The sequence below is a fragment of the Mizuhopecten yessoensis genome, unplaced genomic scaffold (assembly GCF_002113885.1).
Source record: "Mizuhopecten yessoensis strain PY_sf001 unplaced genomic scaffold, ASM211388v2 scaffold716251, whole genome shotgun sequence".
Lineage (NCBI taxonomy): Eukaryota > Metazoa > Mollusca > Bivalvia > Pectinida > Pectinidae > Mizuhopecten > Mizuhopecten yessoensis.
The window spans coordinates 219738-245593 of record NW_018480023.1 but is presented as its reverse complement, the minus strand read 5'-3'; the positions used below and the strand labels follow the sequence as shown (position 1 = coordinate 245593).

Below are 25856 nucleotides of genomic sequence, written 5' to 3'. Positions count from 1 at the left end.
ATGTAGATGCTTCTTTGTCCGTGTACAGTTATATAGTTTCTTTTATTCGCCGCCGATTTACAAACTAGTCATTTATCTGTTCTGAATACGGATTTCTATTCAAGATGAATATATCTTCTCCGCTTTGGTCTGTTAATGTAATCGAGCTGTCAAGTAATTGCGAACAGAAATAAAACTTCTAGGAGTTTCAAAACCGGTTTACAATTACTTCCTCTTTATGAACAGGGTGGAGCATTGTCATTTTGCCATAAAAATACATTTACGATTTGTTTACTATACTGTTGACGACAACGGAGTTGCACAGTCTATACGGTGCTGCCACGTAGCAAAGTAGGTCTACGTTTCTGTTTGAGCAATTAATTCTGCAGTTGTGGTGAATATTCAGGTCGGTGATACGTAAGTATTTGCAGCAGTAGAACTAAACTAAAACACTAGGGATATGATTGATAATTATTACAAAATAGCAAAGCAAATGTGTGAAATGATTTTAATGGATAAAATTACATTCAGAAAGGAAAAGTAAATTCCTGTGATTCCAAGAAGTAAATAACGAAAATGCGATGGCGATAAAATGTATTTTGAAACCATTTTCCGCGAATTGTTATATGAGAATATGTCCGCAATTTTTTAATCCATTTTCCCTTATGTTGTACAAAATGATAAAATAACCTACCAGTGTGCTTTAGAAAAAAAAGTGAATGTATTTAAATTCTTTAAGACAACTATCCGCCATTCTGAGCTTTGGTAAATTTCTGTGTTTTGAAACGATTGTTCTATATATGACATCAAACTGCATATTCGGTTCATAGGCGATATGAATTCCAAATGCATTACAGGTAAATGACATGAACCGCATCGTGTCGTATTACCTGCTCATTTTTGTTTTTGGATCACAGGTACTAGCCTCATCTGTCAGTGTATCGACAGACGAGGCTCGTACCTGTGACTGTCAATACACCTATTAGATGATAGTATAGGTGTATCGACAGACGGGGCTCGTACCTGTGACTGTCAATACACCTATTAGATTATAGTATAGGTGTATCGACAGACGAGGCTCGTACCTGTGACTGTCAATATACCTATTTAATTATAGTATAGGTGTATCGACAGACGAGGCTCGTACCGGTGGTCTGAGGACCCACAACAAAGTTAACTAGGTGTATTTTGTTATTTACATTGCAGCACAAATGTCAATATTGTAAACTATTTGACTGAAATATACAGGTAAACTTTTTTTCAAGTGTTTGATATCACAGTTCATTTGCCCCTGTACGCATGCTCCATTTATCTAGTATGTGGATTGAGATTAAGATAAGATAATATAGAATCCTCGCCGTGTACAGTGATCCTGATCCATCTACGGAGTGTGCTCCTTTATATTATGAACACATATTAATTGTTAAATTATCATTAATGTACAGTATCAACGATCAGGAAAGACACTTGTATTCCTCATGGATAAAGTTATCCAAAGCCTTCCTAATCCTTCTTGTTATAAATGTTCTAAGACAATCGTACTAACAATATTCAATAACGATATGGATCTTCTGTCCCTGATTTTATGATTCGGTCATCACTTTTAGTCATGTTGCTTTCTTTGCAGCAGTCTCAGATTCGATCTACAATTATGGATTACAGACAAGTTCGGATGTGGTTAGTCTTGCTGTTGCTACTGCTGGTGACTGGTGAGTTACTCACTAGTTACTACATTCCCAATTGTTTATTAGTATTCGTACGTTATCCGTACAATTTAACAACGAACCTGTGCAACTGTAGTTGTGTTTTCTATGAAAAATTAGGTATCGGTGTCTGGGAGTTACGGTTCGTTTGAGAAATATATCATTTATTGATTGTAAATATTTTACAACATATAATATTGGTAATAAGTATGGTCTGTATAACGGTATACGTTCAGAAAAAACCGTAAGATAATCAAGGTACATTAAGCAGTTTTCAATAACGCTTATTTTTGAAGATATATACATTGGACGCAATATATGTTTATCTTAAGTAAAGTAGCATTGTTGTGAGCCCCAAGCTTGTTTATTTCAGGAGCTCTGTCCTCGTGGCTGGGCGACTTTTCATGCTGCGTTGTTCAGGCGGGTGCCCGTTATACTGGAGGCGTATTGTTATCAGGATTAGTCGAAAAGACCGTGTGCAAATGTAACTAAATATAGCGACCATTGTCGAAACTACGCATCAACTCGCTGACATGATAATGGTTTTCTTTTCACGGAATATTTCTTAATTAGTCAATATTTTTTTGTATAAAATAATTTACTTCAGGTTGTTAGAATGAATTCCAAATGACTACAGAGACTAAATCAAATAAATGATTATATGTACAATTGACAACTTATTTTGCTTAACTTACACTTACTTGATCAAAAGGTCTGCTTACGAACCTATGTTATGGAATTAAGAACAGTTTAAAAAGATCAACTAAAATTGCTTATCATTACATACGTGTTATTTTTGATGTGACCACGTTCGCAATGTAACGACACTTTTCTTTGGTTAAAAGCTATGTGTTATCACATTACATATATTCAGTTATTAGTTTTCAACAAATCATGAATTCGCTTTTCAGCAATATCTCCCCGTGTTATAAATGTAAACAAACGAACCATGAAAATGTTGTTTTTCCTTTTTCGAGTGATTGTAAACGAATTTATATTGACATATTTGAAGATTGGCTAACAAACAACTAAAACAAATTTCTATTTAACTGATTTCTTATTAATTACTATTTAAATGAAATCCTACTATATCAAGCTCACGATCAGAATGCCTTGCCGTGCTAACGATGAATGGGACATGACGTGTGTTTAGCTATGTCGAGTGGTGATTTAATGTGCTGAAAAGCGATGGCGATAGATGGATGCTTTTAATTCATTGAAATAAATATCTTGTTAAAAGCATAACGTCAATGTTTATAGTTTATTGTCGGACAATTGGTAAACCAAACGGAGGCTTGTTGGGTTTCAAGACATATGATCCATCATTGAGGCGAGATGTGCCAAGTTGATGGCTTTCACCGGCCATACAAAATCTTAGCTCAACTTGTTCTGGGTGAAAAGTCACGCATAGGCAGAGGATACGATGTACCTTCTGTAGCTCTTATCATTTATCGTACATTTCCAATAAATCAACAAATTATGAGGCATAACCAGACAAAATAAGCCACTTCCCCATCTATCTATTGATCCATATGTGTTACTCTTATGTTCACACACTATGTGGGAAAAAATGGCTTAACAATATTTGTTTCAAACACTAAGTCAGAATTTAAGCCCTATGAATTAACCTTCTAAATTATTGTTCATATACGACGCAACTGTTAAGCACCTAGACAAGGTTAGGAAACTAAAACAATTTTCTGTGATATAAGCAGGGACTTTAACTGGAATTTGTATTTTGATTTGATCTATTGATTAACAAAATTCACAATATCTTGTGTATGTGATACTATGTTCTAATGATTTCATCTTACCTTAATGATAGTAGACAGAGAGTCGTCTGGGATGGTTTTCAATTAAATTGATAACCCCTAAGAATGTACACTTCTGAAAAGTTAAAAAAAATCAAAAGAACTTCAGTTGACCAATATTAATAATGAAATACTAATATGGTATTTTCCAGTCTGTAGCATATCATTTTCATAATATTAAACATAGCAAAACTTAATTTACTACAGTTAAAACTGGCGATGCAATGAGATTCTATAACTACCTTTCTTTAATGTGAAAATAATATTGGTTGAGTGCAAGTAATACTTATTTGTTTGGGATACACAAACCGGTTGCTTGATTGGTCGTAAAAACTGTAATGATCAGAATCATTTCTATTGTACATAACTGATTTGATGTCTGACGTCAGGTAATTTATTGCTGATGATATATCCCGTTATTCTCTGATCAAATGAAAGGACAGGACACTGCTGACATGTCAAATAATGAATTAAGGAAAAACATCAATTTTGGCTGGAATTGTGTTCAACCAAATCTTTCCAATTCTGAAGTCGAGTTAACTCCAAGACAGTGGATATCAAGCTATTCTCACAATAATTCAGTTATAATAAAACAAAGTAAACAGAGGCTCACATAACCAAACCCCACCTATTTCCCCCGTCCCAATCCCAATCTCTCTTCTGGTGTAAATGGCATGTAATTTGTTGTCGCGTTTGTTACATAAGCGTTTTAGCACAAGGGTGATGATATCTGGCCAGTAGCATACTAGGTTGAAGGCTACCAAGTTGTTTTTCAAAAGAATAACCTACTTTCAAGGCCATAAAGGACAAACGTGTCTAACTCTTTGAACAAATTCTTTCCCAAAAGGTCAAGGGTGATGGTATTTGGCCTGTGTGCCTGCAACAAGCATAGGTAAGGGTCCAAAAGGTCAAGGGTGATGGTATTTGGCCTGTGTGCCTGCAGCCTGCATGGGTAAGGGTTACCAAGTTTGTTCAAATGGATGACCTTAATTCACTTTCACGGGGTTAAATGTAAAATTCATTTGGATTTCATAAGATATATCTTGTACACACTTTTTAAAAGTACGGACGATTTGTCCGTTAACTTTGTGAAAGACATTAACTAGGTTTGTTGCCCAATTATATTTGTTAATGAGATATGTTCAGTAAAATAAGAAGAGAATGTCCCCAGAGAGTACTATTGACAAAACACACAAATTTACACGTTCATTTGTGAAATACAGTCGTGTTGTCTTTTATGCGCTGCAGATTACCATACCATATATTTACCTGTTATAAATAGATATTCTCATTTCGGGGATGAAAGTTCACTATCTATTTGAATGCAATAATATAACTATATCCACCTTACGTAACAAATATATTCCTCGTTATTATTGTACAAACCCAAATATTTACAAGTTTAAAGGTCTTTTATCATTATGCAATCAACGAGTTCTGACAGGTATATCTATTTTCCTAACCAAAATGGCTCCTCTTTTGTGAATGATGCATATGTGTAACTGTTAACAGTTCAATAACTTGGGAATTATATGTAGGTTTTTTATGTTTGTGTTGTATTTTTCATTGTATGTCATATCATGTTACTTTATAACTGTCCATTCTTTCAGTTATACATGTGTATACAAATATGTATATTGTACTTCATTTTCCATATCTGCAAATTTATTTCCTCATGTAACCCATATTATGTGTCTGAGTGTCAATAAAAATCTTGAAATCATTCAATACAAATCTGATACGCTTGTGCAGTATTTGGAACTGAGCCATGACAAGGGTTTTACCATATATATTTCGATGATACTGCGTATTAGGTTTCAAAACCGGTTTACAACTACTTTCTCTTTATCAATAGGGTAGAAAATTGGCATTTGGTTACAAATACATATATGGATTTGTTTGTGTAACGTTTGACGACAACGGAGTTGCACAGTCTATACGGTGCTGCCACGTAGGAAGGTAGGCCTACGTTTCTGTTTGAGCAATTAATTCTGCAGTTGAGGCGAATATTCAGTTCGGTGACATGTAAGTATTCGCAGCATACGAATTAAAACAACTAGGAATATAATTGACGGATTTTACAAAATAGTAAAGAAAAAATGTTAAATTGTTTGAATAGATAAAATCTAAGTCGGAAAAGAAAATGAAATTTCTGTGATTCTAAGAAGTAAATAACGAAAGTGCAATGGAGGTAAATCGTTTTTTGAATTCACTTTCTGAGAATTATTATAAGAGATTATGTACTTAAAATTCCGTAATCTACTTGGTATTATACTGCTTAATAAATATGCAATAATAACATAACACAACAATGGAGACCTTATACAGAAATAACGCATTTATGTTTCTCAATTTCTGCCAATTCTGATCCTGTGTGTATTTCTGTGTTTTAAAATAAAAATGATCTCCTGTTCCTGATTGAATGTCTAGGTTATTTCTTGTATCTGTATTGTCCTCCTTGCAGAGCTCTGGTATTCGCGTTATAAACATGGATTACAGACAAATGGTGACGATAGTTCTCTTGATGATGATGCTGGTGGTGACAGGTAAGGTTATACTATGTATTTTCCAGCTTGTTATTCCCAAAGTTTTCCTTGTTATTGATACAAAATGTAAATACCTTGTGTTTCCTTTGTCAAATCGAATAAAGTGTTACTTCCTATGATACGTTCGAATAATATTGATGGAATCTTATGCATAACATAGGGCCACTGGAACAGGTTACTTTCAATTGGTTATCTGTGTATTCCGAATGGATATATGAGGTAAAATATTTACATCTTAGCGTTTTCATTAACGCTCTGTGTTCATATATGTATATTGTATATTCTTATATATAACAGCATGTACGTGGAAATTCGACTCAGCAATATTGAAAACCATAAATTGTTTGTTTCAGGAGTTGGTTCCGCCTGGGGTGGTTACATTGCTTGCTGTGCTGCTAGAGGAGTTGCCCGTTATTATGGAGGCGCAATTTTAACAAGCGCGTTCGATTGGACCTTGTGTAAATGTTTGTGAATATACACTACATAAGATGATGACAGGTTTTTGTTTCTCCGTCGCCTTATTTCAACTCACACCTGTCTTAATTATTGTCTTTCTTACTTGGTCTAGATTATCCAACTGATGGCTGGATATACGATGGCCAGAATTAGATCAAGCCAATGTTTGTTTTCTTAATATCTACAAAACTCTCAATAACTGTATGCATTGGAGAGAAAGTCAGAATGTTCTAGGAAAGGGTATTCTAGTGCGGAAAGGTGGACTATTTTTTCGGGTATATAATGGAGATTAGTTGTATGCAGTCAATGGGCATAATTATGATCCAAACAAAATTCAATTTGTAATATTTAATTATTATCTTCTTGTGTCAGTGTTGTTGTTTTCTAAGTTTATTAAAAAAAATACATAGACAAAATGTCTCGATTGTTTTTAGCTCAAATGATCACGGAGTCTTTTGGTATCTGTCTTGGTCCACTGCCGTTCGTTAACAATTGACATTTTCGACTTTTTCTTTAGAACCAATAAACTCTGATGGACTTCAAACTAGGTACAAATGTTCCTTATGACGTCCCGACCAAATATTTGAAGTTTCGAACCAGTTCGAAAATCAAAGATGACCACCAATTAAGGCCTCTATTTGAGCGAGATATTTTTGAAACTCTCTCAAGAATGGCCAAAGTGCTTCACTTCAAACATAACACAAAAGTTGTTGATGAGGTCCCCAACAACTGTTTTTACCTTTAGTCCTGATCCGAAAATCTAAATCCAAATTAGTCACTGTGGCCTTTGATTGGCTGGAACATTTTCGATTCGAACTATTTAAAACATATCGCCTTAAATTTTGTTGTTGTAAATAAAGCCATGGTAAATGGATTAATTTGATAAATTGGAACATAAGGAAAAAACCGAAAATAAATGAGCAGGGGCTCATACAGATAACCTCAAACTCCAAAGTGGTAAAGAGTGAAACTGCCCCTTAAACCTTAACCGATGACCAATTAAATTCATCATACCGCGGAATATAGAGTGGTTTATAAAGTAAGGCTGTCGCTGGGTTTGTGCAATGAATTGTACACATCCTTTGATCTATGGACACATTAACGGACTGACAAACGATTTCTATATCCAGCCTACGAAGTGATTATAAACAAGCTAGGGTTTGCCAGATAAACACAATAGCCAAAACTGTTTTCATCAAAAGACTTGGGTGTTATTTCATCCTTCAAAACATCACCTGTAAGAATCCTTGAGAGAATCATTCTTGTCAGGGTTGGTTACCATCGCCCTGGTGGTAGCTGAGAAGTTGAAAAAAATCACTGTCAATCAGAGGACAGGTGGCCTTCTTGGAATGTGAACTTACTACCATGGTCATAACACTGAAACGATTTAGATCCCCACCTCTTGAATATACACCATTGCTTGACGTAAAGAAATGAATGCTACAAGCGCTTGCCTTGGGGTCTGGCCCAACCCTTGAAGACTTAGTCCCTAGGTAATAACATTGAAACGGGTATATACCAACCCAATAACCATATATACAATTGCTGGAGATAAAGAGACAAACACAATTAATGTTTTAAATTGCCCTTGGGGTCCAGCCACACCCTTAGGGAATTATGTTCTGAGTCGAGATCAACACCTTGTAACCATATATACCATTGCTGAGAATAAAGAAACAAACATAATCGTGGCAGTAGAACTGACCCTGTGGTCTGATCATACACCTATATCTAGAGACTTAGTGTCTAGGTCCCAACTTTGAAACAGTTGGGAGCCTCATCAGTACCGATACGAGGAATGGCCTTATGTGTCTCTGTTACATAATTCAAAATCAAAATATTAATTCGATATTTTGGATACAAGAGATAAAACTATGTTGAGGATTGAGAGAAAATGTATAATTTAGCTAAATTGTCGTTTGTAAAACAAAGCAAATAATACATATTTAATATCTTTGTTGAATAGGGCAAGATAGACTTCCGTGTATTCTTGCGTATCAGGAAGAGTAAGAAGACATTCGATATGTGATATGCAGTTGAACTCAATTTCCAAACTGTATGACTTAACGTTCGATTTAATGAACAACGGTTTTCTGATAGCAAAATAGGACTGATTATTGTGATCAAAAGTAGTTGCGATTAAATTGAATAATTTAATTCTAGTACATAATTAGCAACATCATGTACGTTTGTTACGGTACAATATAGAAATTCAAGGTAAGTGCTCAATTGAGACAAGTGAGCTGGATATAATGAACTTAAACTTTAGTTATTAAAATGTTACAAAGCGACGTTTACTTTAGTTATACGACATTACAGCCAATTTCCTTACAAAAATGGTTCACAGACATAAACATTTCAATCATTTTGTAACCAAAATGAATGTTATGAAATGAAATTTTGTAATAAAGATGAATTAACTTAAATTCTAAAAATCTGACAATAATATGAAAATTTATCTAAATGACCGATAGGTTTGGTGGCTGGAATCCGATATTTTTGGTAAAATAGCATACAAGATGTGAGGTAGAAAGTGTCATGTGGCATTAAGACCAGAAGTAGGAATGCCAAGGTCCTGTCCCCCATACTGTCTCATGTCAGACCAGAGAACTACTGCAGTGCATGTAGTACATGACATATTTCGCAGGAGATACTTAACTGAAAAGAGGGAAAAGTGGAGAATGGACGTATTCCTAAATGTGACCAACTTTTGAAACTACAATGAGCGCCCACCTTATATTTTAATACCATTAAAACATGTTGTTTCAAAATCAACTGTTGACAAAATAATGAGTCTTTTATAGCATGAAATGAGATTGAGAACAGAATGTTGGATATGTTTTTATTCCTGTCTGCCTTCAATTTTATTCATTGTTGTCGACGCTATGACCGTTTTTATTTTTCTATTAAGCTTTCAGCTTTTGGTCCGAATGTGCATAAAGCAGTAACACAAAAACAATTATCCAGTTGGTTTAATTTTAACAATGAAAGAGCATTTTAGACATTGAGAGATATTCTTGTACATCATATAATTAGCCCATTAATAAATACATTGTATTCAAAATAACAATTAACTCAACCTGGCCTCTAAAAAGGCTTCAAACCCAGGTTATCTGCACATACAAACAGAACAAGTCTCTAATTTGAAGGCATTATTTCAAGTTTCAATCTCAAGTACATCTGACGAATGCGAGTCATTCAGTTAATTAAAGGTGTATTAACAAATCAACGTCCTTGAACAAAAGAGGTAATTATCAATTTGACATAACTAAATTATCTTGTAATTCAAAAATAAATATATTTGTACAGTTCTTAATATTTCCCATTTTATCGACTTTTTGCGTACATCTGCAGAATTGAGGCTCCCCACCGAGTGGTGGTTGGTTACCATGTTTATCTAAATCGAGTTAGTTAATCTTCAAATTGTATAAATACAGTAGGTTTACCGAGTGTCTTTACAATTTGAAAATTAACTAACGAGAGTTATATAAACATAACTAATCATCACGAGTTTGGGGACATGTTTCTCACTCGGGAAATGCATCATGTTTTATCGATGGAGGAAACAAATGCCTTGAGCATAACGTCACAATAGAAAATGACGTGGCAGGCTGACTGCGAAAAAACTTTGAAAATCTGAAATGGCGTGTGTTTTTGGAGGAAACGGAGTTCATGTCCACCGAAGGAGAATACATTTTACGTGCATATAAGAGGTTTTTAAAAGAAAACTTATCCATCATTCCCACGGTACTAAACGTTTTCCTGTAGATCAACTAGAAATGTTGTTTTTGAGGCAAGAAAGTTAGGTGGGGTCGACATCGAGATCTTTCCTCCCTTCTGCTATATATGATCATTCGGGTCGTCCTTTTTTCCGGAAGTCGATCTAAACCCCTTAAACATGTAAAATTACTTTGAACATCTTAGTTTAGGTCCAAGTATAGCTGTAACAAATGCTCAGGTATCTGTAGTTAAATGGGGCTCTAATTAGGTGAACAAATGACACTAGAGAGTTCCACTTCTAAAAGTTCTGTCCACGATTGTAACCGCTTCAAACCTAAGGATGATCACATCATTTTGGATAATTCACTTCCGGTATAATTTATGGGCATGTAAACCTGTACGTAAATGTGAAAAGTTACGTACGGTTTCGTGAAACACCCCCTACGTAACTTACGTGCACTTAGCTACGTGTCTATGTCTGTCTGTGAAATACGGTCATGTTGCTTTTCTATGCGCTGCAGATGATCAAACCTGGTATTTACCTGTTCTCAATATAGGTTCTAAAACAAAACTCATACGCTTATTCATCATTTTAAACCGAACCATAAAAAGGTTCTACCTTATATATTTCGATGATACTGCGTAGTAGGTTTCAAAACCGGTTTACAATTACTTCCTCTTTGTCAACAGGATAGAGCATTGTCATTTTGCAATAAAAATACATTTCCGATTTGTTTGCTAAACTGTTGACGACAACGGAGTTGCACAGTCTATACGGTGCTGCCACGTAGCAAAGTAGGTCTACGTTTCTGTTTGAGCAATTAATTCTGCAGTTGTGGTGAATATTCAGTTCGGTGATACGTAAGTATTTGCAGCATTAGAACTAAACTAAAACACTAGGGATATGATTGATAATTATTACAAATTAGCAAAGCAAATGTGTGAAATGATTTTAATGGATAAAATTACATTCAGAAAAGAAAAGTAAATTCCTGTGATTCCAAGAAGTAAATAACGAAAATGCGATGGCGATAAAATGTATTTTGAAACCATTTTCCGCGAATTGTTATATGAGAATATGTCCGCAATTCTTTAATCCCTTATGTTGTACAAAATGATGAAATAACCTACCATTAGAGCCTTTTAACAGAAACAAGTGAATATATTTAAATTCTTTAAGACAACTATCCGCCATTCTGAGCTTAAGTGAATTTCTGTGTTTTGAAACGATTGTGCTATATATATATGACATCAAACTTGCATATGCGGTTTATAGGCGATATGGATTCCAAATGCATTACAGGTAAATGACATGAACCGCATCGTGTCGTACTACCTGCTCATTTTTGTTTTTGGATCACAGGTACTAGCCTCGTCTGTTCACCTATTAGATTATAGTATAGGTGTATCGACAGACGAGGCTCGTACCTGTAACTGTCAATACACCTATTAGACCATAGTATAGGTGTATTAACAGACGAGGCTCGTACCTGTGACTGTCAATATACCTATTATACCATAGTATAGGTGTATTAAAAGACGAGGCTCGTACCTGTGACTGTCAATACACCTATTAGCCCATAGTATAGGTGTATTAAAAGACGAGGCTCGTACCTGTGACTGTCAATATACCTATTAGATTATAGGATAGGTGTATTGACAGACGAGGCTCGTACCTGTGACTGCCAATACACCTATTAGATTATAGTATAGGGGTATCGACAGACGAGGCTCGTACCTGTGACTGTTAATACACCTATTAGACCATAGTATAGGTGTATTGACAGACGAGGCTCGGACCTGTGACTGCCCATACACCTATTAGATTATAGTATAGGGGTATCGACAGACGAGGCTCGTACCTGTGACTGTTAATACACCTATTAGACCATAGTATAGGTGTATTAACAGACGAGGCTCGTACCTGTGACTGTCAATAAACCTATTAGAATATAGTATAGGTGTATCGACAGACGAGGCTCGTCCCTGTGACTGTCAATACACCTATTAGATTATAGGATAGGTGTATCGACAGACGAGGCTCGTACCTGTGACTGTTAATACACCTATTAGACCATAGTATAGGTGTATTAACAGACGAGGCTCGTACCTGTGACTGTCAATCCACCTATTAGATTATAGTATAGGTGTATCGACAGACGAGGCTCGTACCTGTGTCTGTCAATATACCTATTAGATTATAGTATAGGGGTATTGACAGACGATGCTCCTACCTGTGACTGTCAACACACCTATTAGATTATAGTATAGGTGTGTCGACAGACGAGGCTCGTACCTGTGACTGTCAATAAACCTATTAGAATATAGTATAGGTGTATCGACAGACGAGGCTCGTACCCGTGACTGTCAATATACCTATTAGATTATAGTATAGGTGTATTGACAGACGATGCTCCTACCTGTGACTGTCAATACACCTATTAGATTATAGTATAGGTGTGTCGACAGACGAGGCTCGTACCTATGACTGTCAATATACCTATTAGATTATAGTATACGTGTACTTACCGACGAATCGAACCGGTGGTCTGAGGACCCAAAACAAAGTTAACTTGGTGTAGTTTGTTATTTACATTGCAGCACAAATGTCAATATTGTAAACTGTATGACCGAAATATACAGGTAAACTTTTTTTCAAGTGTTTGATATTACAGTTCATTTAACATAATACATGAAGCTACAGTACTAATTCAGTACAACTTAAGGCCCCTGTACGCATGCTCCATTTATCTAGTATATGGATTGAGATTAAGAAAAGATAATATAGAATCCTCGCCATGTACATGCTGGAATTGTGTTCAACCAAATCTTTCCTCTTCTGAAGTCGAGTTAACTCCAAGGCAGTGGATATCAAGCTATTCTCATAATAATTCAGTTATAATAAAACAAAGTAAACAGAGGCTCACATAACCAAACCCCACCTATTTCCCCCGTCCCAATCTCAATCTCTCTTCTACTCATACGCAAATGGTGTAAATGGCATGTAATTTGTTGTCGCGTTTGTTACACAAGCGTTTTAGCACAAGGGTGATGATATCTGGCCAGTAGCATACTAGGTTGAAGGCTACCAAGTTGTTTTTCAAAAGAAAAACTCTGACCTACTTTCAAGGCCACAAAGGTCAAACGTGTCAAAATCGTTGAACAAATTCTTTCCCAAAAGGTCAAGGGTGATGGTATTTGGCCTGTGTGCCTGCAGCCTGCATGGGTAAGGGTTACCAAGTTTGTTTAAATGGATGACCTTAATTCACTTTCACGGAGTTAAATGTAAAATTCATTTGGATTTCATAAGATATATCTTGTTTACACTTTTTAAAAGTACGGACGATTTGTCCGTTAACTTTGTGAAAGACGATAACTAGGTTTGTTGCCCAATTATATTTGTTCATGAGATATGTTCAGTAAAATAAGAAGAGAATGTCCCCAGAGAGTACTATTGACAAAACACACAAATTTACACGTTCATTTGTGAAATACAGTCGTGTTGTCTTTTATGCGCTGCAGATTACCATACCATATATTTACCTGTTATAAATAGATATTCTCATTTCGGGGATGAATTTCATTATCTATTTGAATGCAATAATATAACTATATCCACGTTACGTAACAAATATATTCCTCGTTATTATTGTACAAACCCAAATATTTACAAGTTTAAAGGTCTTTTATCATTATGCAATCAACGAGTTCTGACAGGTATATCTATTTTCCTAACCAAAATGGCTACTCTTTTGTGAATGATGCATATGTATAACTGTTAATAGTTCAATAACTTGGGAATTATATGTAAGTGTTTTATGTTTGCGTTGGATTTTTCATTGTATGTCATATCATGTTACTTTATAACTGCCCATTCTTTCAGTTATACATGTGTATACAAATATGTATATTGTACTTCATTTTCCATATCTGCAACTTTATTTCCTCATGTAACACATATTATGTGTCTGAGTGTCAATAAAAATCTTGAAATCATTCAATACAAATCTGATACGCTTGTGCAGTATTTGGAACCGAGCCATGACAAGGGTTTTACCATATATATTTCGATGATACTGCATATTAGGTTTCAAACCGGTTTACAACTATTTTCTCTTTATCAATAGGGTAGAAAATTAGCATTTGGTTATAAATACATATATGGATTTGTTTGTGTAACGTTTGACGACAACGGAGTTGCACAGTCTATACGGTGCTGCCACGTAGGAAGGTAGGCCTACGTTCTGTTTGAGCAATTAATTCTGCAGTTGAGGCGAATATTCAGTTCGGTGACATGTATTCGCAGCATACGAATTAAAAAAAACTAGGAATATAATTGACGGATTTTACAAAATAGTAAAGAAAAAATGTTGAATTGTTTGAATAGATAAAATCTAAGTCGGAAAAGAAAATGAAATTTCTGTGATTCTAAGAAGTAAATAACGAAAGTGCAATGGAGGTAAATCGTTTTTGAATTCATTATCTGACTTAAAATTCCGTAATCTACTTGGTATTATACTGCTTAATAAATATGCAATAATAACATAACACAACAATGAAGACCTTATACAGAAATAACGCATTTATGTTTCTCAATTTCTGCCAATTCTGATCCTGTGTGTATTTCTGTGTTTTAAAATAAAAATGATCTCCTGTTCCTGATTGAATGTCTAGGTTATTTCTTGTATCTGTATTGTCTTCCCTACAGAGCTCTGACATTCGCGTTATAAACATGGATTACAGACAAATGGTGACGATAGTTCTCTTGATGATGATGCTGGTGGTGACAGGTAAGGTTATACTATGTATTTTCCAGCTTGTTATTCCCAAAGTTTTCCTTGTTATTGATACAAAATGTAAATACCTTGTGTTTCCTTTGTCAAATCGAATAAAGTGTTACTTCCTATGATACGTTTGAATAATATTGATGGAATCTTATGCATAACATAGGGCCACTGGAATAGGTTACTTTCAATTGGTTTTCGTTTTATTCGGAATGGATATATGAGGTCCAAAATATTTACATCTTAGCGTTTTCATTAACGCTGTGTGTTAATATTTATTACCAGCACTTGGATATACTAGTACATATATGTATATTGTATAACAGCATGTACGCGGTAATTAAACTCTGCAATATTGAAAACCATAAATTGTTTGTTTCAGGAGTTGGTTCCGCCTGGTTTGGTTCCTTGGCTTGCTGTGGTGCTAGAGCAGGTGTCGGTTATATTGGAGGCGTAATTTTTACAAGCGCGTTCGATTCGTTCGTGTGTAAATGTGGTGAATAAAGACACGGTTGCTGCAAACCAGTATACACTACATAAGATGATGACAGGATTTTGTTTCTCGGTAGCCTTATTTCAACTCACACATGTCTCAATTATTGTCTTTCTTACTTGTTTATACACTTCATTGGTCTAGATTATCAAAATGATGGCAGGATACACAAGGGCCAGAATTAGATCAAGTCAATGTGTATTTTCTTAATATCTACAAAATTGGACAGAAAGTCAGAATGTTCTAGGAAAGGGTATTCTAGTGCGGAAAGGTGGACTATTTTTTCGGGTATATAATGGAGATTAGTCGTATGCAGTCAATGGGCATAATTATGATCCAAACAAAATTCAATTTGTAATATTTAATTATTATCTTCTTGTGTCAGTGTTGTTGTTTTCTAAGTTTATTAAAAAAAAATACATAGACAAAATGTCTCGATTGTTTTTAGTGTAGCTCAAATGATCACGGAGTCTTTTGGTATCTGTCTTGGTCCACTGCCGTTCGTTAACAATTTACATTTTCGACTTTTTCTTTAGAACCAATAAACTGATGGACTTCAAACTAGGTACAAATGTTCCTTATGACGTCCCGACCAAATATTTGAAGTTTCGTACCAGTTCGAAAATCAAAGATTTTATTTGAGCGAGACATTTTCGAAACTCTCTCAAGAATGGCCAAAGTGCTTCACTTCAAACATAATACAAAAGTTGTTGATGAGGTCCCCAACAACTGTTTTTACCTTTAGTCCTGATCCGAAAATCTAAATCCAAATTAGTCACTGTGGCCTTTGATTGGCTGGAACATTTTCGATTCGAACTATTTAAAAAATATCGCCTTAAATTTTGTTGTTGTGAATAAAGCCATGGTAAATGGATTAATTTGATAAATTGGAACATACGAGAAAAACCGAAAATAAATGAGCAGGGGCTCACACAGATAACCTCAAACTCCAAAGTGGTAAAGAGTGAAACTGCCCCTTAAACCTTGACCGATGACCAATTAAATTCATCATACCGTGGTATACAGAGTGGTTTATAAAGTAAGGCTGTCGCTGGGTTTGTGCAATGAATTGTACACATCTTTTGATCCATGGACACATTAACGGACTGACAAACGATTTCTATATCTACGAAGTGATTATAAACAAGCTAGGGTTTGCCAGATAAACACAATAGTCAAAACTGTTTTTATCGAAAGACTTGGGTGTTATTTCATACTTCAAAACATCACCTGTAAGAATCCTTGAGAGAATCATTCTTGTCAGGGTTGGTTACCATCGCCCTGGCGGTAGCCGAGAAGTTGAAAAAAAACACTGTCAATTAGAGGACAGGTGGCCTTCTTGGAATGTGAACTTACTACCATGGTCATAACACTGAAACGATTGAGATCCCCACTGAAATGAATGCTACAAGCGTTTGCCTTGGGGTCTGGCCCAACCCTTGAATACTTAGTCCCTATGTAATAACATTGAAACGGGTATATCCCAACCCAATAACCATATACATAATTGCTGCACATAAAGAGACAAACACAACTAAGGTTTTAAATTGCCCTTGGGGTCCAGCCACACACCTAGGGAACTAGTTTCCGAGTCATATCTTTGAAAATGTCGAGATCAACACCTTGTAACCATATATACCATTGCTGAGAATAAAGAAACAAACACACTCGTGGCAGTAGAACTGACCCTGTCGTCTGATCATACACCTATATCTAGAGACTTAGTGTCTAGGTCACAACTTGGAAACAGTTGGGAGCCTCATCAGTACCGATACCAGGAATGGCCTTGGGTGTCTCTGTTACATAATTCAAAATCAAAATATTAATTCGATATTTTGGATACAAGAGATAAAACTATGTCGAGGATTGAGAGAAAATGTATAATTAGCTAAAATGTCGTTTGTAAAACAAAGCAAATAATACATATTTAATATCTTTGTTGAATAGGGCAAGATAGACTTCCGTGTATTCTTGCGTATCAGGAAGAGTAAGAAGACATTCGATATGTGATATACAGTTGAACTCAATTTCAAAACTTTTGATTTGATGAACAACGGTTTTCTGATAGTAAAATAGGACTTCTTTTTGTGATCAAAAGTAGTTGCGATTAAATTTCAGAATTAAATTATAATACGTAATTAGCAACATCATGTACGTTTGTTACGGTACAATACATATGTATAGAAATTCAAGGTAAGTGCTCAATTTAGAAAAGCAAGCTGGGCATAATGAACTTATACTTTAGTTATTAAAATGGTACAAAGCGACGTTTACTTTAGTCTGTTATACGACATTAAGGCCAATTTCCTTACAAAAATGGTTCAAACATAACATTTCAATCTTTTTTGTAACCCAAATGAATGTCATGACATGACATGTTATGATAAAGATGAATTAACTTAAATTCTAAAACTCTGACAATAATATGAAATTTATCTAAATAACCGATAGCTTTGGTAGCTGGAATCTGATATCTTTATATCTTTTTATTCCTGTCTGCCTTCAATTTTATTCTTTGTTGTCGACGCTATGGCCATTTTTATTTTTCTATTACGCTCTCAGCTTTTGGTCCGAATGTGCATAAAGCAGTAACACAAAAACAATTATCCAGTTGGTTTAATTTTAATAATGAAAGAGCATTTTAGACATTGAGAGATATTCTTGTACATCATATAATTAGTCCACTGATAAATATTTTGTATTCAAAATAACAATTAACTGAACCTGGCTTCTGAAAAGGCTTCAAACCCAGGTCACCTGCACATACAAACAGAAGCAAGTCTCCAATTTGAAGGCATTATTTCAAGTTTCAATCTCAAGTACATCTGATGAATGCAAGTCATTCAGTTAATTAAAGGTGTATTAACAAATCAACGTCCTTGAACATAGGAGGTAATTATCAATAACTAAATTATCTTATAATTCAAATATAAATATATTTGTACAGTTCTTACTATTTCCTATTTACAGAGGATTCCACTGTTAAACCTGGGGTAAAATCTGGTATTTAGTTACCTCTCTGCAAAGAAAAAATTCAGAAAATCCTCCCAAAATTGATGCTGCAGCAGTTGAATAATATATAGTGTGCCACCTGGATTATTTTTCTTAGCGTAATAAAGTCTTAACAACATATACACATTTTAGCGTTGTTGGACTATTCCTCATTCAACACTTCGCAGTATTTTTGATCAGCACTTAAACAGAATCTATATTTACATATATAATAATCGCTGATTTGCAAAAGCAGCATGTCTTAATTAACAGATAATGAGCATTTTAGTATGACGACATGTTTCCTGGTGAGCTTATAAAAACAACTTGATCGGCAATAAAATTATCCCCCTTGCTAAATTGTGTCCATTCGTCACTGTGTAAACGAAACGTTATTTGCATGCTTAGGAAACACATCAACTGATGGAACATTTAGCATTAAAACTTCACAATAGAGATGAAGTAGCCAAATACGAAAAATATTGCTTCGAATCAGTGCTTACAAAAGCTTTACTGGTGAAAAACATAAAAGTTTGCATGGGATATGATTAATTTGAATAAATTACAAACTTGAAAGACATTCTTCTCCTAAAACCACTTCAGTTAAGACAAATTTTTTTTTTCTCTCCAGGTGATGACTTCAGTTTGGTAGCATCTCTAATGTGTCAATTCCAATGATTCCCATTTGTTACTACACATGTTCAGCCAAACAAAACAAACAAAAACACACACCTTTCAACAATAAGAATCCAGCCCAATTCAAAGTGAACATGCATGTAAGAGATTTAAGGGCACTTAGCTCACATTTCCTCTCAGCACCAAGTTTAATCATTTACACATGGAATGCTCTCTATCTGCTGCTGTTAGCCTATATGTACAGTCCGGAAGCTACAAGTACACCTCCTCTCCAATTGATTCCAGAGTTTATCTTACCAAGGTATATAGTGTTCCTTTGGGTGACGCCGTTTACGTGGTAAATTATAATCCTTTAACCCTGCAGCAGTTTACTTTTAAAGACAACATTTGTTATCTGTTATTATTTTTATGTGCCATTATCATCATATTCTGGTCTTGGGTTGAACTGAATAATAAAATTTTCTTAAAATTTAGAATTAAAAAAAATACATCCATTAAGACATCAAACATTCAATTTTAGGTCAATAATCCTACAGTGATAACACTTTTGCAGGTTCTCTGCTATTCCTCTACTACTGCACAACAATCTAACACAAAATAGTGCAAGGACTACGAGAATAAGTCAGATAATTATTTTCTTACAACTTTATAATAAAAACAGGTCTGGAAACAATTTTGAAATAAGACAAGTACTTGTGTGGTTAGTTCACTACATAGCAGCTACAAAAGAATAATGATTAAAAATATAAGATTAGTAAAGATTTATGCAGATAAATATACAAGCTACAAATATACAGATATACACATAAGAAGCAAAACAGTTCAGTCATAATCAGCATGTTCTTTTGTAACTAAACATTGTTTAAGATAACGAAGTTCAAGTAGTAACATAATTGAACATGGTCTGACAGTCATGTGACACCAGCATACACAGTTCAGTACAAGTATTTACATAGGAATCCAAACCTGTATACAGGTAAGGTTACATCTGTACACTGATTTGTACACAGGTAGGTTATAAATCTGTACACAGGTAAGTTACAAACCTGTACACAGGTAAATTACAAACCTGTACACAGGCAAGTTATAAATCTATACACAGGTAAGTCACAAACCTCTGCATAGGTAAGTTACCAACCTGTACACAGGTAAGTTACAAACCTGTACACAGGTAAGTTATAAATATGTACTCAGGTAAGTTACAAACCTTTCCATATGTAAGTTACAAACCTGTACACAGGTAAATTACAAACCTGCTCAGAGGTAAGTTACCAACCTGTACACAGGTAGTTACAAACCTGTACACAGGTAAGTTACAAACATGTACAGTACACGGGTAAGTTACAAACCTGTACACTGAGTGTCAATAAAAATCTTGAGTACACCGGTAAGTTACAAACCTGCTCACAGGTAAGTTACCAACCTGTACACAGGTAGTTACAAACCTCTACACAGGTAAGTTACAAACATGTACAGTACACCGGTAAGTTACAAAACATGTACAGTACATGGGTAAGTTACAAACATGTACAGTACACGGGTAAGTTACAAAACATGTACAGTACACGGGTAAGTTACAAACCTGTACAGTACACGGGTAAGTTACAAACATGTACAGCACACAGGTAAGTTACAAAGCTCTGCATAGTTAAGTGTTACGTTACTAACATGTATACAGTTAAATTATAAATCTGTACAGAGATAAGAAATAATTAATTACATAGTGCCAGTGTATATTAAAAATCATTTTTAATTAGTTCCCCCCCCCCCCCCCCCGCAACACAAAGTGTAACAAAAATGCCATTTTGCCCCATTCATGAATTACAAATTATTTGGTATTCAGTGGGGATCTGTTATTCTCCCTTAATGTACACAAGCAGGGCAAATACCGAACCAGGTGGTGGACAAGAATAATAATAAAACAGGAAAAGTTGTTTCTGCTTCATTTTTCCAAAATTTATGTCATCCAAACAAAAGTTTAATGCAGAATCAAAGTTTTAACATAGAAGTAATGTGAAAATTTCTTAATTTAACAGTAAAATTTTGCTTTTAGCTTCCCCCTTCCTGACATGATATTTCTTCCATACAATGCTGAAAAGATTGCTAAGTATAAATGTCATAGAATTGGCACAAGTTACTTTGTAAACATCTATAATATAGCTTTGATACAGTGGCCCTCGTATGTCCAAAAATATAATCTGAATAAGATAGAATTACATTCCAGTATACTTCACTGTGTGAATTCTCTTAAAACATTTGAAGTGTTAAACAGCTGAAATAGCTAACCTTGTAACCATGTAGAAGTTAGAATATCTAACCTGGTATCCATGTATACGTTAGAATATCTAACCTAGTATCCATGTATACGTTATAATTACTAACATAGTAACCATGTATATGTTATAATAGCTAACCTAGTATTCATGTATATGTTAGAATAGCTAACCTAGTATCCATGTATACGCTAGAATAGCTAACCTAGTATCCATGTATACGTTAGAATAGCTAACCTAGTATCCATGTATATGTTAGAATAGCTAACCTAGTATCCATGTATACATTAGAATAGCTAACCTAGTATCCATGTATACGTTAGAATAGCTAACCTAGTATCCATGTATACATTAGAATTACTAACCATGTAGAAGTTTAAATACCTAATCTAGTAGTCCCTGAATAAGAGTTGGACTTGATAATTCAGTACACAGGTTTAACAGAGTAACTCCTAGTAATCCTACTCCTGTACACCAGATCACTGGTCATCTACTTGTCTTTCTGTACATGTCTGACAGTGGTGGTTAGCTAGTAGCTAGATGTAACTGTTGTATCCCTGAATAGTCATTTCTCAGGCTAAGGACAAAAAAATAATCATCCACAATAGCCAACAATAAAGCAGCAATATTCCAAGACAAGTTTGGAAAGTTAATACATAAAAATTCAATTCAGCAAAAGCATGTTATGTACAAAAACACAAAGCAAATTATATTGTGTAATGGAATATATATACATTTGCTTTTGTATATATATAATGAATTGTAAATGGTGTAAATAGGGTAGAAGGTTAAATTAAATGTACTTTACAAAGGTTTGATTAAAAATTCTCCTATAAAACCAGAAACTATGATCCCTACACATCAGCTATTGTTTTGTTGTTCATTGCTTAATGGGTCTACCAATATTAGTCTCGGTAAAGAGCCAGCTTAGTTGTTCCGACATGTTATCATACAGTACTACTGAAAAATGGTGGATAATAGTGGACATAGGGATCTTTTTAACAGAGCATCAACTCAACAATATACAAAGATACTAAAATTTCTTAAAAAGGTAAATCTCGGGGGGAATATGAAAAAAATATCTGAAAATAATCTGGATTTCAGCAGCATGGGGAAAATAGTCTTTTTTTCTCTCTCTAAAAACAAAATTTATAATAAATAAAATGAATTAAGTTTTTTTCAAAACCGCTTCAAGGAAGAGAGGTGATTATCTTGAGGTTTTGATGTTGGATACTAAATACATCAATAGTTTAAACTGTTGTTAGTTTTAGGTTTACTAGACTGGTGAAGGTCTGGTTCAGAGTTTTAGGTTTACTAGACTGGTGAAGGTCTGGTTCAGAGTTTTAGGTTTACTAGACTGGTGAAGGTCTGGTTCAGAGTTTTAGGTTTACTAGACTGGTGAAGGTCTGGTTCAGAGTTTTAGGTTTACTAGACTGGTGAAGGTCTGGTTCAGAGTTTTAGGTTTACTAGACTGGTGAAGGTCTGGTTCAGAGTTTTAGGTTTACTAGACTGGTGAAGGTCTGGTTCAGAGTTTTAGGTTTACTAGACTGGTGAAGGTCTGGTTCAGAGTTTTAGGTTTACTAGACTGGTGAAGGTCTGGTTCAGAGTTTTAGGTTTACTAGACTGGTGAAGGTCTGGTTCAGAGTTTTAGGTTTACTAGACTGGTGAAGGTCTGGTTCAGAGTTAAGGTAACTACACACACCATTCTGTTTAAAGGTCAAATCTGTGTGATTGGTAACTTACTGGGAGGGAGGAAATCACACTTGTAACTCTCCAATATTCAAGTAATATTGAACTTTCTTTTTGTAAAATATTATGATCTCCACATAAATGGTAATGGTCCCTCCTGATTTAACATTCTGAATATCACAACATGCTTCAACTCTTTATCTATAGGTTATGTGCTTGACTCGGTACAAAACATTATTTTTTTGCCATGCCATGCTTAACATCTTCTAAATATAGTAATAGGCAACAGTTGAACGCTACCAGAAGGTTTAAATGGGAGTGTCATTGTCAGTGATACCTGAAAACTGTAACAGGTGACCACCAACAACAACATTAGCACAGTGAAGTCAATAACATTGCTGCTATTTATGAGGGTTAAAATGCCAATTACTGTTACTTGGTTCTGCATAACATTTAAAATTTATGACCATGATGATAAATTATTAACACTGCTCCTACCCATTCAATTACTTTCATCAAATGGAAAACATTGTGATAACCTAAGCGTGGTACAAAAACAATGATTTTTTTACACTATGTTACAAAGGTGTTAAAACCTTTGTTAAAATTTTAGCTACATATTAATTGCCAATTATGTTCATGTTTCCCCAGTGAAAACATCAGAGAGAGAAAACAAAAGTTCTGATAGCTGTACAGAATAGCACTTTGTTCCACATGCTAATTTTATACAGATAGTGTGAATTATTGTTGCATATGTATATTGTCTCGATGTCTGTACAATTATACACAGTGTTATGATCTCCTTGTAGTTAACTGGTGAGGAGAGGACATGCTATCTGTACAGAGTCCTCCTGCCACCTGTTCACATGTCATTATTGCTGCATCATAATGTCTATTACATACCGTAGCCACCACTGGCTGTCTATGTACAGTAATCATGGAGATGTCAATTGTCTTCCTCTTTGGATTCGGCAGCTGCCTCCAAAGCGGCAACTCTCTTCTGTAATTCACCAATTAGACCGTCCTGTGCCTCCACTTTCTCCTGGAGCGCTGTGACCAGTCCCAGTAATTTAGAGTTGTCCTGCAACATAAACCAGTCATTAGTCTCAAACAAATGTCTGAAAAACGGTCCAGCCAACAACAAGCACTGTTATATCACTTATATAAAAGTTTGACACAGACCATAGGTCATAATCGTGAATTGAATTATTGTGTAAAAAGACTGAAATATATATCAGTCATTAACTGAGCATCATTGCATCAGAGCACTTACTTCTTTTACTTTGGATTACAATTAAGTTTCATCATTTAAGTAGCTTACTTTCTCTTCCACTTATGTATAATCACTTAAATCTTCCACTGGACACTATAATTCATTCTGTGACAGAGCGCTCTTACTTTGTTCTAATTCCTAGCAAGTGCAGTGAGTGAACATGTTATTGGTCATCACTAGTGTCTCTATAAGTTAGTAACTATACAGTCACCATCATGTCCCACAACCTGTCACAGCTCTAGCTAAACACACACACTACAACACTAGCCACTCAGCTAGAAACAATGGCAAATAGGGAAACATCAACAATACCAAATTTCAAATATATCTTACAAGAGACTTGTAGAAAGAAAATTAATCTTTAACTTTTCACTAGTGCAATTCCTGAGGGCAACACCAAGTTGTTGATAGGTATACTACTATACAATTGTTAACTGGGGCACGCATTGATGAGGGGTCGCTGCAGGTGGACAACATTTCAAACATATGTCACACTTTATAATACGTAAATCATAGAATTTCTGAAAATACAGAAATTTAACATTGAGGATGACAATCAGTTGTAGATGGACCAATGATATGTAATTAACATCATTTTTTAAGTTTTAACGACCAAGAAACACCCTATTTCAGTAAAAGTTTATTTTTCACTTTACAAAGAAACAATTTTTGCTGGATTTAGGAAGTGAAACTGAAGTCTGTTCAATATATATCCTTTTCTCCACTTTAATGGTTGTTTAATAGAGACATATATTGTACAATACTGTGTAAAGACAACTATATATACAACACTGCTTTAAGGTATTTAGGTATGATCACAACATCAATTAAGTGATGCTGAAGTAAGGTAGCATCAATGACAGTTGTGATAACGTAAAGCTGAGGTAAGAAATTATAAATAACAGAAATAACGTAACGCTGAGGTAAGGTATTATAAATAACAGAAATAACGTAACGCTGAGGTAAGAAGTTATAAATAACAGAAATAACGTAACGCTGAGGTAAGGTATTATAAATAACAGAAATAACTTAAACGCTGAGGTAAGGTATTATACATAACAGAAATAACGTAACTCTGAGGTAAGGTATTATAAATAACAGAAATAACGTAACGCTGAGGTTATAAGGTATTATAAATAACAGAAATAACGTAACGCTGAGGTAAGGTATTATATATAACAGAAATAACGTAACTCTGAGGTAAGGTATTATAAATAACAGAAATAACGTAACTCTGAGGTAAGGTATTATAAATAACAGAAATAACGTAACGCTGAGGTGAGGATTTACCAAAACCAGAAAAAAAGGAATGTTAAGGTAAGACATCATCAGCAATAAAACATCTTTCATTTTACTCAAATTAACATCAAAATCAACAATAGTAGTGATTATCATTATCATATTAGCATGGTTCTTTAATCAAGGGTATTTCTATTGATTAAGATCAGTCATCCAGCAATAGAATGATCAATGCATTGGCAACTGTTAGGTCAATCCATCTA

The 25856-nt window shown here is 34.8% G+C and overlaps 1 protein-coding gene and 3 long non-coding RNA genes across 5 annotated transcripts in view; 2 read left to right on the top strand and 2 right to left on the bottom strand.

Moving 5' to 3' along the window:
* Positions 1–237: 237 nt before the first annotated feature.
* Positions 238–6924, top strand: LOC110442338. Its single transcript, XR_002462005.1, has 5 exons — positions 238–396; positions 1607–1688; positions 2056–5518; positions 5958–6039; positions 6393–6924. It is a non-coding gene; the product is annotated as an uncharacterized LOC110442338 (long non-coding RNA).
* A 4022-nt stretch (positions 6925–10946) lies between these two features.
* Positions 10947–15927, top strand: LOC110442339. The gene is made up of 3 exons (XR_002462006.1): positions 10947–11076; positions 14924–15005; positions 15382–15927. It is a non-coding gene; the product is annotated as an uncharacterized LOC110442339 (long non-coding RNA).
* Positions 15928–18092: 2165 nt separating this feature from the next.
* Positions 18093–20862, bottom strand: LOC110442340. The gene is made up of 2 exons (XR_002462008.1): positions 20520–20862; positions 18093–20468 (listed from the first exon to the last, which is right to left on the bottom strand). It is a non-coding gene; the product is annotated as an uncharacterized LOC110442340 (long non-coding RNA).
* A 2456-nt stretch (positions 20863–23318) lies between these two features.
* The window catches only part of LOC110442337 (coronin-1A-like), a 32673-nt gene continuing 30135 nt past the window's right edge, over positions 23319–25856 (bottom strand). For both annotated transcript variants that reach the window (XM_021485893.1, XM_021485894.1), the window contains one exon: positions 23319–24162. Coding sequence is in view for 1 of the 2 variants with exons in the window: in XM_021485894.1 (XP_021341569.1) it covers positions 24028–24162 (135 nt within the window). In the remaining variant the exon portion in view is untranslated. The remainder of the gene's footprint in view (positions 24163–25856) is intronic.